The 13,803-nt window shown below is 45.3% G+C and overlaps 1 protein-coding gene across 2 annotated transcripts in view; it reads left to right on the top strand.

The window, feature by feature from the left end:
• Positions 1–13,803, top strand: part of MSL3 (MSL complex subunit 3) — a 122,703-nt gene that overhangs the window by 92,477 nt on the left and 16,423 nt on the right. For both annotated transcript variants that reach the window (XM_029604347.1, XM_029604348.1), the window contains one exon: positions 2,304–2,403. In XM_029604347.1, the coding sequence (XP_029460207.1) occupies positions 2,304–2,403 (100 nt within the window). The remainder of the gene's footprint in view (positions 1–2,303; positions 2,404–13,803) is intronic.

Raw genomic sequence — 13,803 nt, 5'->3', positions numbered from 1 at the left:
TGTACAGAAAAGCAGAAAAAACTGCTTTTCTGTACACCTTCCGACTTAATATCATAGCAATATTAAGTCGGAGGCCCCAAAAATTAAAAAAAAAAAAAAAAATCTGCCTGCGGGTTGGAAGATGGACACTCAATTTTGCCGGCGTCCGTTTTCCGAACCCGTGGCTGTCAGCGGGTTCGAGAACAGACGCCGGTAAAATTGAGCGTCTGCTGTCAAACCCGCTGACAGCCGCTGCTTCTGTCAAATAGGAGGCGCTAGGGATGCGCTAGTGTCCCTAGCCCCTCCTTTTACTGTGGGCCCTAATTTGCATATCTTTATTTACTGAATCGCGTGGCCAGGAGAGTGGCCTGGGCACGCGTCAGGAGAGCGGACGCTCGCCGGCTCTCCCACTCATCTTACTGTAACGGCCCGCTAATGAGTTAATTTACTTCAGTTATATTAAAAAAAAAAAAAAGTCTCTTCCTAAATCCATGCTCCATTTGAGCTATTCAGCTAAGTCTTGAAGTCATAATGTGGTCACCTGTTGCACTTTGACCATTCACCCTTTGTCATAGCTAGTATCTATGCATGCTGTAATCTGTAAAAATGAGTGAGATATCAAAGGCTCCCATAATAGAACTCATGCTCTCCAGTCCTGCTCTGTCAGCTGACGTTGCAAACCTTACTTCCTAGGATGTCACTGTTATGAGTTTGAGATAAATTCTTGCATTTTCTGAATTTGGTGTTTTTTGTTTGTGACTTTTTCCTCTGACATTTTAGAAATAACTGAGCCTAATCCTACTTGGTGGGTTGTTACTACCATGTTAGTAAACTCCAATACATGGTTCCTTTTAATTGCATGCAGTATTTCCCTGTAATGCACTTGGGTTTCCACCAACTGTCTTGGCAGTATAGAACAGCCAATGTCTACCATGTATGCAGGCACTTTAGCCCATGTACACTCTAGGCAGTTTTCAAAGGGAGATGACCCAGGCAGTCTACTTTGACAATTAGCAAATGCAAAGTACATGAGGAAAAAGCACTTGTGTACTTTTGAACCTGTGCAGGAAGCTGAGTGGAGACAAAACGGTGCAAGTACATTGAGAGTGCGAATTTCCTCTGACCTAAACACCACCCACACCTGTATTTTTTTCTTTACAGCTAAAAGTACACATACTGTGGAAGCAGACACATGATTGTAGCCAAGTAATTTTAGCTGGATAAAAAGTTGTATAGTTGGGTAAATTGCTTTCAAATTTATTCTCTGTCCTGATCTACAATGTAAATCATGCAGTGTGATAACTAAACAGATAACCATAGCATAGATCTGTATATTATCTGGACGTCATTAACACTAATTTCCAGTTCATTTTAAATTTTTACCATTTCTAGTCTGTTGCTTCTCTAAAAGCCACATTTGATGTGAAGTGTATTTTCAGAATGCCTGGCAAATGAATTGGTCAGTTGTGTTGTCTTTTCATGTTGAAAACACATTCTCCCTTCTTTGTCTGTAGTTGTGTCTCATAGGACATCATCCCTCTTTTTTTAAGTGACCTTTTTACAAGCAATATATTTTAGTTAAAAATAGTTCTGTACTTACCTTCAACCCCCTTCTATTCATATAGAATTTATTGAACTTGACTAGATTGCTCTGAATAGATATTGGGTCCCTCATGAAATTTTTTTCTCAAAAACAAGTTACAGCTAAATATTCAGATATTTTAGTTCAATCACATTTATCACCTAACATGTTAAAAAGTTCAAGGCGATGCACAGTAGAAAGCAATAAATACAGTAATATAAACAAAATACAACCCTGAATTAAAAATAAAAGCTAACAAATATAAAAAAAAATTGCCACCAAACTCCTCACACTGAACCAATTATCTAAACATTCTGCAACTATACCTCCTATAACAAGACTACTTAAAAGCCTCTTTAAAAAGGTAAGTCTTTGTCTGAACTTCTGTCCTGTTGTACTTCCCCAGGGAGGGAGACCCAAGTATAGGAATCGCAGGCACAAAAGCCTGAGTACTGGTACTGACCAATTTACAATTCCTCACTGTGGGAATGCAAAGAGGGCACTTGCCCACCAAATAGAGATTGGGTGAGGGTATATTTCTGTATCTTATCAGTAAGATATTCTGGTCCATGCCACTGCAAAGCTTGTTAGCTAGCATTCTTCCCATCCGATTGTCAAAAGTATGTCTTTGTGATAGTGATGAACGATATCAGGACACCCCACCAGAGATACGAGCTATTCTTTTGGCTGTTGTGTGCTAGCATGGTATACTCTTTCATAATTTCTGAAATCTTGTTCTCAGGTGCTGTCATGGAAATTGATGCCGGAAAACTATCCTCAGAGTGATCAGCCCCCTCCTCCCTCTTATATCTACGGATCACAGCACTTGCTCAGACTGTTTGGTAAAAAATACTAATTATTTTTCAGTGTACTGTAAGCCAAGATTCTTGTTGGCAGCATTTGTCTGGTTGGTGTAATAATTTTGAAATGTTTCTGGGGGATAGCTTTGACTTGAAACTGTGACAAGGAGAATTCTTGATAGGTTTCACTTCTCTCCAGGATCAATATAACTTTTTGTAGGTTGTGATCCTTTTTTAAACTAACAAAAAAAAAAAAGTATGAGCTTTCATGACCAAATAGGTCAAGCAGTCATCTGATGAAAGGAACTGTGTGGTCTCAAAAGTTTCATCTATTACTACTTTCTTTAGTCCAATAAAAGGTAGCAAAACTAAACTATGGTAGTTTTAGTTGCGTTGTAAGATGTTTGAATCTTTTGTGTGAGGGCTCTGACTTATGTGCTACTCATCTTCCTATAGAAACACATGTACATTTCTAGTGTTAACTATTTTATTAACTCACTGTGTTGCCACCTAACCCCAGAACAGGCAGTTTTGCTGCTGACATGAACTGTAATGACCCTCTTTTAGGACAGATCACTTGCTCTGAGGCTAGAGATGTAAAATTTACAGAAATTTGGAAATGGTTGCAAAAAACCTTTTTTTCCTTCTTTATTTAGTGAGTGGGGGGGGGATGGAAACTGGGAGTTGAGAAATACATCATACTTATTTTTATATTTTAAAACTTTACTATTTTCAAGATACACTGCTGCTCAGCACAAGACTTTAAAATGCCTTAGTTTATATATATTTTTTTGTTTTACATTTCCTATGTATTTTAGTTATTAAAAATATGTCCAGTGCCAGAGATCAAGCTGCTGCAATTCAAGTATCTGAACAGGTCTGAGATTTTAGGGAAAGAAGTTGAAAATAAGAACTATCAACATTGAAAAAACTTTTTTTTTTTTTTTTTTAAATTAGCTGAACTTAGGAGAGGATCTTCTGTACTCAGCATTATCTAGATTAGAAAAAGAAGAAAAACATTTTTTGAGCTCCAGTTATCAAACTGCCTTTAGTTCTCTGGGGAAAAAAACTGTCAGCATAAAAAAAATCACAGTATTAACTAGCAGTAAACGTGGATATTCAATTAAACTTTGTAAACCTATTCCAACTAGAAAAAATTATAATATTTTTTAAAAATACTAGGATCCCTAGCTTCCATTTTGTCCTTCTACACCAGTCCAGCCCATGACAATTGAGTTACTTTCCCCTACCATCAGATGAAGGCAGACAACACTATTTTCCTCTCTGACATCATAGCCACTATTTAGCAGCAGGAATCCAGTATTTTCTGCTTTCAGTACATGGTAGGACTGAGTTGCTGCAGCAGCTTGGCAACTGATCTGTGATTTCCACTGGTTTCAGACAGCAATACAAGCCCAACACCTGTTCCCAGCCCCTGTGGAGGTATCTGGTTGAGCTGGTCGGGGGAGCAGATTGAGCACAAAAATAAAGGAAAACAGAAGTTTCCTAGCACGTAGACAGGTGGACTCAGGACCAATGGGTTATGCACCTCTGCCAGCAGATGGAAACTGAGCAAATTGATGTCACAGTATTTATTATATACTTCTGCAGTGACATCAGCCTTCTAGTATTCTCAGTCTCCAGCAGATGGCAGACATGCTTCTCCCTACTGGGGATTGCTTCAGATTTTAGAAGGAGAATTTTATGAAGAAAAAAGCCTTGCTCTTCTGCAGTGATACCAAATGGTCCCTCCCTCAGTTGAGAATTCCTGAGGTGATTTCCGTGAACCCTCAGATGAGTGCCTTGGTCCGGTAGCTGGTTTTTAAGCCAGTTTTGACTTAGTTGTTTGAACAACTGAAAGGCAGCGGGGGCAGGAAGCAGAGTGTGGCAGTGACTACATATGCCCTCTCCCCCTGCAGCCAGAGACAGCGTCTGTACTCTTCTGTGAAGGGCTGAGTTCAGGTAAGTTTAAAAAAATTAAAAAGTCTCGTGCTCAGTGCGCTGTTCCGACGTTCGTTCCCGGTCCCATGGGGGTTAAGGGAACTGGGCAGCCTGGTGGATTGAGCATCCCGGGTAGGCTATGCCCCACTGTTATAGGCTTTTCGTGTGGGCCGCATGGTAGGCCGCAGCGGCGTTTTTGTGCACTTTTCTGCACGTTTGGCTGCTCTCTACAGGACTGTCTGTGTGTGCAGTGCATCCGGCTGTGCTACTGAATGCGCCCAGTTTCTTTTGGGCGCTTCCTGTCCGCACGTTCTAACACGTATCGGTTATGCGCACAGGTTTGGCGTGGTGACAGTGCGCTTAGTTTTGCAGCACACAGACATGGGGTGCCTAACTTTTGTGTGCATAAATTTTATGTGCTTAAAATTTTTCAGTGCGAATTGGCTGGACACACGTCTTCATGTGCCTGAGTGTACTGATGAACTAATGGTGCTGGTGACCAAGAAACCTAAATGCCTGCCTTTTTGTGTTGCCTGTCATATTTGGACATCTCAGCCTGGAGTGCCCTCTAACATGTGTCAGCACTGCTTAGAGGCTCAGGGAGAATTATCTTCCTCTGATTTACTAAGCCTGGTTCTTCCCAGAATGATGGTGGCCAGGTTAAGGATTTGTCTGGAGGAATCCCTGACCTTGGCACTCCCTTGACCGATTCCTCAGCAGGGGATGGTAGCTTAGTGGCCCCCCCCCCCCCCCCCCCCCCGCAAGTGCCTTCTAGTTTTGGCATGGATCCTTGGTTAGAATTTTTTCAAGGCTTGCAATCCTTTCTTTAGGCGCAGTCCCCAGCCCCGGCTGATCCAATCAGGTCAGATTCTGAGGCGGTGGCCTCTCCCTTTTCTGGTACGTTTAAGCACCAAAGCACACCTCTGTTAGCTGTGGGTGCTCTTGACAGGAATCCAGATGGTACTGATGATGAGTTGGATTCTGACTCTCCAAAAGTTGGGAAATTCCTTTGGGACTGGAACCATATAGGACTGTGGTTTTTTCGTAGATATGAACTGCCAGCACTGATTTCCCAGAATTTGAAGATGCTAGGAGTGCCTGGGGCAAGTTCAATGTCTGAGCCAAAGAAAAATCCCATTTTGGTTTCTTTGCGTAAATACCTTGTTATGGAAGCTATTCAAGAATTGATTGATCTTGAATGGGATGCTCTGGAGGCATATTTCAAAGGGGGTTGGACCTTGGAAGGCCTGTACCCCCTGGATCCAGTGTGAGAGAACGTCTGCATTTTCTGAAAGTGGATGCGCTTGTCTGTGCTGTCTCTAAACGGATGACTATCCCCATGGAGGGAGGAACATTCTTGAAGGATATGCATGAGAGAAAGATTGAGGCCATCCTTAAGCAAGCATTGGAAGCAGTGGCAATGACATTGCAGATAGCTTTTTGTTGTGCTCTGGTGGCTCACTCTTGTCTACGTCTCTCTCAGGAGATTGATTCTGGAGTGAATTCCAGAACAGTTATGGAACCTGCCGCCACCTTTTTACCCATTGCAGGCTATGATTTGGTCTGTACCTCGGCTAGAGAAGTGGCTTCAGTAATAGGGGCCAGGCATCGATCATGACTGTGAAATTGGTCAACCGACACAACTTTCAAAGCTAAATCTTACAAAATTGCCTTTTAAAGACTCGCTCTTGTTTGGGAGCGATTTGTAGAAACTGGCCAGTAAGTGGGGTGAATTCCCGGTTCCTCAGTTGCCAGAGGATAGGAAGCAGTTGCAGCACTCCTTTTGTATGAGGGGTCATCTCAGGGGTTCCAAGTGGTTTCGTCCCTACAGAGGACCAGACTTTCAGAGGACTCAGTCTTTCGGCAGGTCTCAGTCCTTTCATCCCAGACAGCCCAAGTGAGGCGCAAGTTCAGGTAGTAGATTCTCCTGAGCCTCACAATGAAGATTTGCCAACCCATCCTCGGGAACAAGAGATAGGGGGATGCCCCTCTCTCTTCTATCAGAGGTGGGTCAAGATTACATCAGATCAGTGGGTCCTGGAGGTGATACAAGAAGGATATGCGCTGGAATTTCGCAGAGTTCCTCAGCACTTGTTCATAGTAACTCCTTGCCACTCCCTGCAGAAGAGGCAGGCAGTAGAATCTACGCTGTCAAGGCTCCTCAGTCTGAGGACTGTGGTTCCACAGTCTACGTCTCAAAGTACGGGGTGATATTCCGTTTATTTCGTTGTGCCCAAAAAGGAGGGCTCCTTTCATCCCATCCTGGATCTCAACCCCCGCTATAACCCCCATGTGATAGGCTTGGCTCTGGGAGTAATAAGCCTGATGAAGATTCGGCACCATTTGTCAACAGTCATTTGTGGGTGACTCATTTTCACATGGAAACCTTGTGCTCAGTGATAAATGCCGTGCAGTTGGGGGAATTTCTGACCTCCCTGGATCTGTCTGTGGCCTATCTCTATATTCCCATCCGATTGGAGCACCAACATTTTCTGCATTTCGCGGTGTCGGGGAGCCATTATCTGTTTTGGGTGCTGCCTTTTGGTCTAGCCACTGCTCCCAGAATTTTTTCCAAGGTGGTGGTGATGGTGATGGCAGCACAGTTGAGAGAAGATGGAATCCTAGTACACTCATATTTTGATGACTGGCTGATTCAAGCCAAAACTCTAGAAGAGTGCCACCTGGTGACCCGCAAGGTGATCTCCCTGTTGCAGTAGCTCGGTTGAGTGGTGAACCTAGCCAAGAGCAGTCTTCAGCCATCTCAGTCATTGTAGAATCTGGGTGTTTGGTTCGACATGAGGCAGGACAAAGTTTTCCTGACAAAAGCTCTGATTCGAAAGTTGTTACAGGTGACACTCTTGGTGTCATATCAGTGCCATACTCAGAGGGTTTCTTCAAACTTAAAAAACCTGAAACCTCTCCTTCACGCTAGTGACTTCCGCACTGTCGTCCAGGCTACACTGGCATCCAAGATGGATTACTGTAACTCCCTCTTTCTTGGCCTACCCTACTCCTCCTTAAAGCCCCTCCAAATACTACAGAACACTGTAGCCAGAACCCTCTCCAACGCTCACAAATACGACCATATTTTCCCTATACTGAAGGACCTACACTGGCTCCCTATTCCCTCCCACATCCTCTTTAAATCCCTGACCATTATACATAAAGCCTTATATTCCCATCACTCCAACTGGCTGGCAGATCCCCTCCAATTTACCTGCTCGAATCGACCGACAAGGACCAGCAACAAAGGGTCCCTCCATGTGCCATCCCTAAAGAAAGCACACCTCACAGCTACAAGGGATCGGGCGCTCTCCATTGCTGGACCTATGCACTGGAACTCACTCCCAACCCACCTCAGACTTGAACCTTGCATCACCAAATTCAGAGCCCAGCTCAAAACCTGGCTATTCAAACAAGCCTTTCCCCAACACCCTTGATGAATATTGAATTGTGATGGATCATGACCTGAATTTGACTATGACCTTGTTCTTATGACATTATAGTTCACTTGTTGTTTGTTCCTATGCATCTCTGCTCTCCTTATGGTTTTTTGTACCCCTTACCCTTCCCCTGTTACTTGTAATTTCCTTTGCTTTTGTTCCATTAAACCGAGGTGATGTTTCGACTAACATCGGTATAGAAGACTTTTAAATAAATAAAATAAATAAATAAAATAAACACTATACGCCCAACAGTGTGGTCCTATCTACAGATGCTCAGTTTGATGGCGGCAACCCTGGAGGTGATGCCATGGGCGGCGAGAGTGCATATGCATACTCTTCAGCGCTCCGTGCTGTCTCATTGGAACCCACAGTCTCAGGACTATTCAATTCGGCACCACTTGCCGATGGAAATCTGCTCTCACTTCCAGTGGTGATTGCAGGCAGATCTGAGAAATGGAGTTTCCCCCGACATCACCAGACTGGCTGGTACTCTCAACAGATGTGAGTCTCCAGGGTTGGGGAGCTCACTATCAGGAACTAATAGCGCAAGGATGCTGGAATGTAGAAGTCTCTCTGGAGCATCAATCGCCTGGAAGTCTGGGCGATCCGGTTGGCATGCTTGCAGTTCAGCAGACTGCAGGGTCAAGTGGTCCGAGAAATGTCAGACAACGTAATGACGGTGGCTTACATTAATCAACAGGGAGAAACCAAGAGTCAGCAAGTGTTGCAGGAAATAGACCAACTTATAGAATGGGTGGAAGGGCATCTCCAGGTGATCTCTGCCTCTCACATTGCAGGTAAAGACAATGTAAGAGCAGACTTTCTCAGCAGAGAGAGTCTGGACCCAGGAGAAATGGGTATTGTCGGATGAGGCATTTCAGCTGATAGTGGATTGCTGGAGCCTTCCGTTTCTAGACCTGTTGGCGACTTCTCACAATGAGAACGTTCCTTGATTCTTCAGTTGCAGAAGACATTCAAAGTCCTTGGGTATCAATGCTCTCATGCAGGTCTGGCTAGAAGACAAGCTACTCTCTTTCCCCCATGGCCCATGTTGGAATAGTTTGCAGGATTGAAGGCCACGGGGGGGGGTGTGCTCCTGGTGGCAACGGATTGGCCCAGAAGACCATAGTATACAGCTCTGCAAAGACTCCTGATAGAGACCCCTCTTTGTCTTCTGCCGCACAATCTGTTGCAGCAGGGACATGTCCTTCACAAAGATGTCTCTGTTTTGTCTTACGGTATGGCCCTTGAGAGGGCTCGCTTGTTGAAGCGTGTATATTCTGCTGCTGTTATTGCCACTTTGCTATGAGCTCGAAGGTTCTCCACTTCCTTAGCCTATGTGTGTGTTTGGCGAATGTTTGAGGCTCTGTGTGAGGATCGAGGTGTTCTTCCTCGTTCAGTTAAGATCCCGCTCGTTTTGGAAGTTTTGCAGGATGGGTTAAATAAAGGGTTGGACTTTAATTTGCTGAAGGTACAGTTTGTGGCTCTTGCCTGTTTCAGGGGCCAGGTGAATGGTGAATCCTTATTTCATCCTGATGTGGCCTGTATCTTGAAAGGAGTGAAACATCTTTGTCCTCCCTTGTGGTTACCACTTCCCTTGAGGAGTCTTAACTTGGTGTTGGATTTCTTGGTGGGCCCTACGTTTTGACCATTGCGTAGCCTTTCCTTACAGTTGTTGATCTTGAAAACAGTGTTTCTGGTGGCAATATGTTCTGCATGTCAAATTTCTGAGCTGCAGGCCTTGTGTTGCCTGGGGCTGTTCCTTCAGGTGATTCCAGGAGCTATTACAGCTGTGTACTGTTCCTTCATTCTTGCCTAAAGTGGTCTCGGATTTTCACTTGAATCAGTCCATTTCCTTGTCGTCCTTGGATAAGGAAAGAAGTGCAGAAGAATATCACCTGTTGTGTCCCTTGGATATCAAGAGACATGTCGTACGGTATATGGAGGCTTCTAAACCTTTCCAAAAGATGGATCACCTTTTTGTCTTTCGTGGTGGAGGAAAACAGGGCGATCCAGCTTAGCGGGCTACAATAGCTTGCTGGATTAAGGAGGAAGTCACGGCTGTGTATGTTGATGCTGAAAAGCTGTTACCTACTCAGTTTAGCGTTCATTCCACTAGGGCTCAGGCAATGTCATGGGCAGAAGTTAGATTGTTGTCTCCTTTCAACATTTGCTGAGCTGCGACGTACACACTTTTTCCTGGTATTATCTTCTGGATATGTAGGCCTGGGAGGACGCAACCTTTGCACATGCCGTGTTTGACTGGACTGCAAGCAGCTTCCCACCCTATTTGGGAGTAGCTTGGGTACATCCCACTGGTCCGGAGTCCATCTATCTACATGCTAGGAAAGGAGAAATGTATTACCTGATAATTTTATTTTTCTTAGTGTAGACAGATGAACTCAGCTTCCTGCCTTTGGTTGCCGAATGATTGTGTTAATGGTCCTTCTGTGTGGCTACATGTTCCAGGGGATTACTGATAAGTTTTATTCTGTCCCTAGAGTGGGATACATACATTCATTGCCTGAGTTCAGTGTTTCCTGTTGGTTGAGGACAGTAATGGCTGTTTTTGATCAAGTTTTGGTTTTTTTTCCCTAGTCTGTCCACAATTGCTTTTGAAGAGAAAACTGGCAGGCTGATGTCACTGCAGGAGTATATATACTGTGATCTCACTTTGCTCAGTCTCCATCTGCTGGCAGAGGTGCATAACCCACTGGTCCTGAGTCCATCTGTCTACTAAGGAAAACAAAATTATCAGTTAAGTAGTAATTTCTCAGTCTTTGAGTTTTTTATCCCCTTTTCTCCCTCTGAGAGGAAATTACCAGTTACCCCCCTTTCCTCCTTCTCTTTTCTGCATACTCTGATTAAAGTTGAGAAAAAAAAGACGTACAGCAGTGCTTGTGCACAAAAGGGTTGTTTGGGCTGCAGAGACTCTGGAGACAATCCAGGGGTGAGTCACGGCTGGGGGGAACTAAGTGTGCTTAGCATGTGGTTTTAATGCACAGACACGAAGGAAAGATGGACAGGTCTGCCCACAGCAATGTGAGGACTGCAGGGTGCTTCAGGTCGCCACAGAAAAGGGATCCATGTGTTTGGTCTTTTATACAGTCCGGGGAGAACCTGGGCGATTGCGCTGTGGCAGGTCTGGCTCCCCCCCTTGCCTGCTGCTACCTTGTTTGGGATGCCAAGCACAGAGGGCCTCAACACATGCTCTGCTGTGATTACATCTGAGTCAGAAGCTGTCTTGGAGCTCCCGTGTTTGCAGACGTAGGAGTTAGTGAGCTGGCAGGTGCCGGGGGGTGGGGTGTCAATTTGCCTTAGATTTTGGTCCCAGCTGTGGTTTCAGCTGGCTGTTCAATTGGGGGGGGGGGGGGGCATCCTCTTTAATCCCAGGGTTCCAGGGAGATTTTTCCCAAGATGTATTTTTTCATTTTCTCTACCAGGCCTTTTGTGCCTTCTTCTAGGCACTTCAGGGGGCTAGTGGCAAGTTGCCAGCAGATCCCTGCCAAAAGGGCATGAGGGACCATTGAATCACTGGGGGCTCTTGTGAGAGGATGCAGAGTTGCCTAGGGATGCCGATAACTCAGCATTTTTGGAAGAAGGGGAAGTTCTCTTGGGGCCAGAGGATAACTCTGTAATTCACCTGTTTCACAGGGACGAGAGAGAGATTTCCTCATAGAGCGAGTGATTTCTTGTCTCTCTTTTTGGAGGAGTCATAGCCTCAGTAGACTCTGGTGTGGGATATGATCAAGAGAAAATGAAAGATCACTACAGCTTTTCTACTCCATCCAGAGGTGGTGGAGATAATGATAGTGGAAAAGGAGTCCCCGGAGTTGGACCTGCGGGGAGTCAAACTCATACAATGGCTGTATCCTCTTCCACTGGCTACATTACAGTAGTTTTTTTTTTTTTTTCAGGTTCTGATTGTGGAAGCCCTGGTCACAGCTGTGACCAGTCATACTACCATCCCTGTGGAGGGAGGAGCTTCTCTGAAGGACCTGCAGGATAGGAAGATGGAACCCCCTCTGAGGAGTTTTTGTCTTGTCAGTAACTGTTCAGATCTCCATTTGTTTGTCTCTGGTGGTCTATGCCCTCAAGTGGATCCAGCAGCTTCCAGAGATTAAGAAGGTGGCCAAGATAGAGTCTGCCATAGCATTTTTGGCGGACGTACTGTATGATTTGCTACAGAGCTCAGCCCAACCAGTGGCCCTTTTGTTCACAGTGAGGCGGCTGCTGTGCTGGCTGAGCAATTGGATGGCAGATTCGTGGTTCAAGACCACTTGAGTAAGTTGCCTTTTAAGGGCAGGCTGCCATTTGGTGAGGATCTGGACCAGTTGATAAAATCAGAAACCCTAAGCCCCAGTGCCTACTAGAGGATAAGGGCCACTCATTTTAGAGCAAGTAGAGGTTGGGGGCAGTTCTGTGCCTTCAGGTAGTCTACTGGGTAGACTGCTTTTATTTTGTGCTACCTCTGCGATCTTCTTTCTCTCCCAGAATTTGTGGTCAATCCTTTTGTGGAGTCAGAAAACAGAGGACTGATGCCAGGGCTTTCTCAAGAGGTTCAGCGGATTCACTCACTCTTGACTCCTGTGGGGGGGCTGCCTGCAAGAGTTCTACAGGGAGTGAACACTCTTAATATCTGATCAGTGGGTGCTGGACATTGTTTTCTTTGGTTACACGTTAGGTCTGCATCAGCCCATTTGAGGTGCATTTATGATATCTCTGCTCTTCTCTGGCCAAGCAGTGGGCAGTTCACAAAATTTTGAAGCTGCAGCTCTTATGGTCATTGGTGCTGGTGCTCTGAGCGGGACCAAAGTAATTCTTTCATGGTGCCAAAAGAGGATTTCCTTTCGCCCTATCATGGATTTCAAAGGGGTGAACCACAGTCTGCATGTTCTGTGTTTTTGCGTGGGAACTCTAATCAGTTCTTGCCACCGTCACCAGGGGGAGTTCTTGTGCTTCCTGGATCTGTCTGAGACCTGTCTACACATCCCCGTTCAGGAACTTGATTAGAGGTTTCTGCATTTTTGCGTCCTGTGGGAACATTCCAGTTCTGGGCATTACCTTTCAGTCTTCGACTAAGCTGCAAGTAATTACCAAGGTAATGGTCATAGTTACAGTGGCTCTTAAACAGGAAGGGATTGCTGTCTACTTGTATCTAGAGGATTAGTTAATCTGCGTGCCGTCTCATCTGGAGGCAGCCTGCATGACTCACCGGATGGTTCAGGTCTTAGTCTTGGGCTAGGTGGTCTATTTTGCCAAAAACGCCTTCAGTTCACGCATCACTGGAGTACTTGGAGGCCCAGTCCGATATGTGGATCGGTCAGGTTTTCTCATGGAAGAGAGAGTATGCAAGATATTCTGTCAGGTTCAGTGCTTCCTGGATCTACCATTTCCCTCTGCTTGGGATTATTTGCAGGTGCTCGGGCTAATGGCTGTGGGCCAGAACTCATATACACCCTCTCTTGGCCTCTCTTCTCTTCTAGTGTGGTGATCTCTGCAATTTCAGGGCTACAGGGTATGTCTTCCTCGGAGTCATTTGGGGTGTGAGTCTCTTCATTGGTGGCTGCTCCCCTTGTTTGTTGAAGGAAGTAAGCCAAGCTGCTCCTTCCTTGGTCTTGGTAATAATGAATGTGAATCTCGGGTAGGTAGCCCAGGGGAGCTGGATGTTGGAGGAGGCTTTGTGATCCATCAACCTATTGGAGACCAGGGCTATTTGCCTGGAGCTTCTCTACTTCCTCCTGTTGCTGAGGGGAAGGGCTGTTTGAGTCCTCTCAGATAACACCACCATGGTAGCATGTCAGTCAGCAGGGGGGAACCAGGAGCTGGGAAGTCTCAGCAGGGGCGTCTCTCCTTTTTCCTTGGGTGGAGAGGCATCTGTGGTTGTTGGCAATACACATCACTGGGCAAGAAAACATGCAAATCAACTTTCTCAATTGGAATCTCTGAGATCCCTGATCCAGAGAATAGCAATTGAGCCCAGAAGCCTTTTGCAGAATTTGTCGCCGGTGAGGTCATCCACAGGTTGAGGTGATGATGACCCATCGGAACATGA

This window comes from Rhinatrema bivittatum, chromosome 5 (assembly GCF_901001135.1).
Source record: "Rhinatrema bivittatum chromosome 5, aRhiBiv1.1, whole genome shotgun sequence".
Lineage (NCBI taxonomy): Eukaryota > Metazoa > Chordata > Amphibia > Gymnophiona > Rhinatrematidae > Rhinatrema > Rhinatrema bivittatum.
Note: the sequence above shows the minus strand (reverse complement) of the source record. Positions and strands in the feature narration are given on the sequence as shown.